We start from the raw sequence: 7,063 nt of genomic DNA on the forward strand, positions 1-7,063 counted from the left end.
CACAACGAGCGGCGGGAGTATTTGCATTCCCATTGTAAGAAAGCAGTGGGGGGTTGCTCTTACTAAATGACTTTGACATGAGTGAAAACAGACTTTTTCCATCAAAAGCGGTGCTGGATACCACCCACAGCGCACCAGTGTCAGTTTACCGACCCCCCAGTAACTGATGTAGGCTAAATGCAAAATAATAATGATAATAATAAATCCACAAAATTATTTTAGCCAAAAGGTTTATTAAAAAACGGAGGATTTTCAGAACAATAACCTTTGCACTTTACACAAACAAAGGATGTGGATAAAATTATTTTCCACCACACACATGCAGCAAGGAGGACCTTGGTGGCCCCACAAATTTCCTGCGACATAGCAACTTGTGACCCCCGCCGAGATCAGGATGCGTTGGCCCGCACAGGGAATCTTTGTTCTGGGCGCACTTTGAAGACACTTTTACACACGCACTTTGGACGAGATTTGAATGTGAGGCCTCTTGAAAATATCAAGTGAAAGGTTATGGAAGGTTTGGATTTTAAAAAAAAGATCAGCTTGTCTTTAGAATTCATGAGGCTTCTGTCGAGTCGGGGCCTTTTTTGTTTACATATTCTGCTGCTGAAATGTTTGGATCTAGAAGATGTATTTATAGATCAGTCTAACTTTTCCACTTTGCATCAGTCCATCTTAGATAAGCTCGGGCCCAGCAAAGTCGGCGGCGTTTCTGGGCGTTGTTGATAAACATAAAGTGATCACATCGATTTTAAATACCTTTTTAATTGCGCTTATTTACAAATTCTAAGAAACTATTAGGGATACACCCCAATAACACGTTTTTGAGTTATATTTCCAGAAATATATTCAAAACGTTTTAATTGTAGCACCATAACATATCAACTTTATTTCTAAAGCCATTTAAAAACAACCACCGATGAAAAACAAAGGGCTGTACACCACAAACTAGTAAACACACACAAATCAGAGAAATACAGGCAAAGGACAGACTAACATATATCATTTAGACTTAAACTTAGACTTATACAAACTTTATTGATCCACAAGGGACATTTTTCCACACAGTAGCTCAGTTACAAAGGTTGGAAAGGGTAAGGATGGAAAGGATAATGCAGGTATAAAGTAGACTGAAAATGTAGCATAGTAGCAATGTAAAATATAACATTTATGTAATATTTACATATTATATATACAGTATATAATATCCATCCATTTTCTACCGCTTGTCTCTTTTGGGGTCGTGGGGGTGCTGGAGCCTATCTCAGCTGCATTCGGGCGGAAGGCGGGGTACACCCTGGACAAGTCGCCAAATATATACTGATATATTATTATTATATTATATATTTTATATAATATATACAATATATAACACATTCCAATTACCATGCACAATATTACAGTATATGTAACAACTGCCGCAAAAAAAGGGCAGCATAAAATACAGAATAGAAAATAGAGAGATTTAAAACAGAGGTAAAATAAATATATATGCACATAAAAAGAGCAGATCAAAATGATCTTAAGAGCAATTTGTTAGAAAAAAGGCAGTTAAAAAGTTAAAAACAGTTTAAAGTCTCATGCATAATTATAACACCTGCTAAAATATTACAATTACAATGTTTTAATTGTGCTTTCTATAAAAAATAAAAAATAAAGTTATTTGAATATGCATGTAATTGCAATTCCTCAAAAAATACTTGCATGAATATTGTTTACCTTTTTACCCCGCCTGCTATTCATCTGCCGGTGCCGGAAACTTCGGGAACGCCCCCGCAGGACTGTGGGAGGTTTGGCATGGTTCGGGTCCACCACAGTGACGAATTGTTTGCCTTCAGCTTTTTAACATTATGTCTGCTTGAAACGTGTCCTTTTATAAGCCTAATGCGAGTGGACCTTGTAGTTTGTTGAGGTAAAACTGGGTCACTCATTTTACAACTACACCATTCGCCAGGTGTGCTATTCTTGCGTTTCACCTGCAGGTGTCAGCATTGCCCCGAGAACATGAGGAGGTCACCTGTCATGTGCGCTGCACATGACAGGTGCGCGCACGCACACACGCACGCACACAAACAAATTGGAATTGTATGTTTCTAATGAACTAAGGAATGCATTTAAAGATTTCCTTTTCGTTGCACAACAATCTTTGTAATTAATTGCCGCATTTCAAGTATAACATGTTCCCTTGTTACCCCAAAACCCCTGGAGTGATTTCATATATATGGCATATTTTACAGTGAATATTAGAATACTGAATTCATTGATTCTAGTGTTCTGTGGGACTATAAAAGGCAAATTGTAAACAAGGTTTTATATATGACGGTTTTGGGGTGGAGGTAGAAATTATTTGGGGGTTTCAGGACCGCGGAGAGCAACTGGGCCTCTGCATTGTTTGTGTTGTATGTGTCGAACAATATTTTGACAACAGATCAATACGTTTATTTCTTGATAGCACTTCAGTTTTCTATTCTTAATATTAACTACAGTTTGCTTAATTTTATACATTTGATCGAAGTTAATATAGTTATGGGGCAGCACAGTGGAACAGGGGTTAGTGCATGTGCCTCACAATACGAAGGTCCTGAGTAGTCCTGGGGATCTTTCTGTGTGGAGTTTGCATGTTCTCCCCGTGACTGCGTGGGTTCCCTCCGGGTACTCCGGCTTCCTCCACCGCCAAAAACATGCACCTGGGGATAGGTTGATTGGCAACACTAAATAGGCCCTAGTGTGTGAATGTGAGTGTGAATGTTGTCTGTCTATCTGTGTTGGCCCTGCGATGAGGTGGCGACTTGTCCAGGGTGTACCCCGCCTTCCGCCCGAATGCAGCTGAGATAGGCTCTAGCAACCCCCCGCAACCCCAAAAGGGACAAGCGGCAGAAAATGGATGGATGGATGGATATAGTTATGTGTGGATATTGCGTAATGTATTTGTTTTTTATAACAAAATATAAGCAGGAAGTACTGTATGACATAATTACAAATACTACTAACACTAATACTACAAAATCAATACAATACTAATATGTATTAAATAAATAATTTATGTATAATGCTGATTTGCACTGCGATACTGTTATATACTTAACTGAGCCAAATTAGCTATTAGCCATTACAATTTTATTCATTTTCCTTTTTAAAATGTATGTTTCTTAGTGTTTACACACCATACAACATAAAACGTGCACAATATATATTAGGCCTAATGTCTATTTGACATACGTCTTATGTCCTATGTCATAATAATAAAGCTCACTATATGCAATATTGTTGGCTGTGATTGTATTATTATTGATTATTGATTGTATAGACCTATATATACAGTATATACATGTGTGTGTGCTTATATATATATATATATATATATATATATATATATATATATATATATATATATATATATATATATATATATATATATATATATATATATATATATATATATAGCCATCCATTTTCGGCCAAAGGTTTAGACACACCTTCTCATTTCAATGCGTTTTCTTTATTTTCATGACTATTTACATTGTAGATTGTCACTGAAGGCATCAAAATTATAAATGAACACATGTGGAGTTATGTACTTAACAAAAAAAGGTGAAATAACTGAAAACATGTTTTATATTTTAGTTTCTTCAAAATAGCCACCCATTGCTCTGATTACTTTTTCGCACACTCTTGGCATTCTCTCAATGAGCTTCAAGAGGTAGTCATCTGAAATGGTTTTCACTTCACAGGTGTCATAGTTTTGATACCTTCAGTGACAATCTACAATGTAAATAAAGAAAACGCATTGAAATGAGAAGGTGTGTCCAAACTTTTGGCCTGTACTGTACATATATATATATATATATATATATATATATATATATATATATATATATATATATATATATATATATACATAAACAAATATATGTATGTATGTGTGTGTGTGTGTGTGTGTGTGTGTGTGTGCGTGTGTGTGTGTGTGTGTGTGTGTGTGTGTGCGTGTGTTTATAGGCCTACACCATTCCTCTTTAAGAATTTACAATGTAAATAAAGAAAACGCATTGAAATGAGAAGGTGTGTCCAAACTTTTGGCCTGTACTGTACATATATATATATATATATATATATATATATATATATATATATATATATATATATATATATATACATAAACAAATATATGTATGTATGTGTGTGTGTGTGTGTGTGTGTGTGTGTGTGTGTGTGTGTGTGTGTGTGTGTGTGTGTGTGTGCATGTGTTTATAGGCCTACACCATTCCTCTTTTAGAAATGAGACAAAGGTGATTGTTTAACTTGTTTTATTCAAGTTACCAGGCATGCATGAGTCAAACATTGGAGGATACCAGGCGTTTCTAGTGCAGCATACGTGATCCTGCATATAGCTCTGTCGTTCCATACATGTGTGTACAATATGACATACAACATGTCATACAAGTTATCTACATATAAATACATTAATTGCTTTATGTTTCAGCATGGTCATTGGTTGTACCATCAAAGGGGCAGTAGAAACGACAGATGAACACAAGAAAACAAACACTTCTGACACACACCCACGCCCGCACACTCAAAAACACACTTTCTCGTCAATGAAATGTCCTGGGATAGCGTTGATCACCCCTACAATGACAACTTTTTTCATTATTAGTGATTAATGCTGCAGTCGTGTTGACTTCAGAGTAACTGAAGCACGAGCACAAAAGTGCACATTTTGTGTATAGCCCGCCGTGTGTTTTATGACAGCAGGGAGTCTATATGGAAGCCCTTCGCCTTCCGGGGCGTCTTGAGCGCGTGGAACGCAGCCTCAGTTCTGGCCATGTAATGGAAGTATGTGACGTCATCCCTGCCGGTCTCGGACAGGTAGTTGAGATGCAGCGGGTAGTTAGCATAGGGAAGCTGCAGCACGTGGGCCCCCGTGGGCCAGAACAACCCGCGTGTTTGTGCATCCGTGCAGTCGTCCTCCCTCCGCTTGAAGGGTTTACTGAGGATGTTGTCCATGGCGAAGGAGCTGGAGAACTTGGGTCCCACGCTCTCCTCCTGGGCGGGAGAATGCGTGTCTTCTCCAGCGATGTCCCGACTCTCTTCCTTTGTGGACCTCTTGGTGATGCGCTTCCTCCTGCGGCGGAACACCCCATCAGCAAATGTGTACTCACTGTGAGGGTTGAGCATCCAGTAGTTGTCCTTGCCCCAAGGTCTGGACGGGTCCCGCAACACTTTGAGGAAGCAGTCATTGAGTGACAGGTTGTGGCGCACAGAGTTTCTCCATCCGGTGTAGGTGCCGCGGAAAAAGGGAAACTTCTTCATCAGGTAGTCGTTGATCTCCGCGAGGGTGAGACGGCCTTTGTTGGACTCCCGGATAGCCATGGCGATGAGGGCGATGTAAGAGTAAGGAGGCTTTGGTCTGCGGGTGTAGGGCTGCCCCTTGCTCAGGTCGGCGCTCTGTGTCACAGCAGGTGGTGGACTGTTGGCCACGCAGTCCCCGTCTGACCCCAGTTCGTCTCCGGACAGGGGAGACGGAATCCCCGCGTGTGTTTTCATGCACAATTCCTGCAGTGGCTTCTGAGCAAAGTGATGTGCGGAAAAAACTTCCAGTTTCATTTTTCCCACACAAAGAAGGTGACAAGACCTGACAGAAGACTGTCTGTGGGAAGAGTTGCCTGGAGCACCTGTGTCTGGAGCAGCACAGAAAAGAGCTGTCTCCTGAGACGCGCCGACGTTGCCATTATATAATAGTGCGCCAAGGGACGGCCCAGGGGTGGAGCTTCCAGCTCGTGCGTTGAAACGATTGAGTGATATGCAATGTTTACAATCCAGGGAGTGGAAACACCGCTTCTGTCTGTCTGTGTTGAGGATGCACACCAATAGATGACTTTTGATTCGTATTTATCTTGAACAAACTGCTAATACAAGCAAAGTTTGAACACTTGGAATTCCAATGTGTGTATCAGGAGAATTATTCAAATCTATTTCTTTAATTTATCATAATTGTGAGTTGTTAAGCAAAAAATAAAACACTGAAATGAAGTGAACATTCCTGTACTTTTATCCTATACACTTTATTTATGTAGTACAATTAGAAAAAAAGTGAAGTATAATTATAAAGCACTTTTTGTGAAGTGACTCAAAGCACTTTACATTGAGAAAACCGGTTTTCTACATTTAAGCTACATTTATACCACGGTGGGTGAAGTGTCCTGCCCAAGGACACAGCGGCAGTGACTAGGATGGCGGAGGCTGGAATCGAACTAGGAACCCTCAAGTTTCTGGCCAGCCGCTCTATCATCTAAGCCACGCCACCCCAAAAACAAAACAAGTTTCACAAAGTGCTGCAGAGTAGTTAAAATACATATATAAAAGCAGGGTAAAACTAACTACAGCCTAGTGCAGTCCTTTTTTTCCCCAGACATGTGATACATTTTAATAGACATATTGGTATTTCTAAAGAGAAAGAACATTATCCCCTAAGTTTTCTTTACAATGCAATGAATAAAAAAAACGGTCACATAGAGGGGGTACGCGTACCCCTCGGGGTACTTGAAGGGGTATATGAGATTTTTTTTTATATATTCTAAAAATAGCAACAATTCAAAAATCCTTTATAAATATAAATAAAAACCTATCTTTTTTTCCAAAAAGTTCAAGAAAGACCACTACAAATGAGCAATATTTTGTACTGTTATACAATTTAATAAATCAGAAACTGATGACATAGTGCTGTATTTTACTTCTTTATCTTTTTTTTTTAATCAAAAATGCTTTGCTCTGATTAGGGGGTACTTGAATTAAAAAAAAAATTCACAGGGGGTACATCACTGAAAAAAGGTTGAGAACCACAGACATAGACAATGACAGAGAACTTAAATAATGATCTTATTTGTGTAACTACCTAAATAATGAAAAATGGTTATTCTATTCACACCAGCAGCTACAATGCAACGTTCACATTAAGTGCTAACATTTTACAACATAATAATTCCATTTTTGACTCCTTCGTACTTGGTAGACTTGATTTATGTTAGCAAAACACGAGCGAGGGAACAACAAATATATCATAGAA

At 38.8% G+C, this 7,063-nt stretch overlaps 1 protein-coding gene across 1 annotated transcript; it reads right to left on the minus strand.

The window, feature by feature from the left end:
- Positions 1 to 4,287: 4,287 nt before the first annotated feature.
- Positions 4,288 to 5,694, minus strand: foxq1b (forkhead box Q1b). Its single transcript, XM_061976351.2, has one exon. The coding sequence runs from the start codon at positions 5,602 to 5,604 to the stop codon at positions 4,741 to 4,743; it is 864 nt and encodes a 287-aa protein (XP_061832335.2). The 5' UTR covers positions 5,605 to 5,694; the 3' UTR covers positions 4,288 to 4,740.
- Between the last annotated feature and the right edge of the window lie 1,369 nt (positions 5,695 to 7,063).

The sequence above is a fragment of the Nerophis lumbriciformis genome, linkage group LG14, assembly GCF_033978685.3.
Source record: "Nerophis lumbriciformis linkage group LG14, RoL_Nlum_v2.1, whole genome shotgun sequence".
NCBI classification, from domain to species: domain Eukaryota; kingdom Metazoa; phylum Chordata; class Actinopteri; order Syngnathiformes; family Syngnathidae; genus Nerophis; species Nerophis lumbriciformis.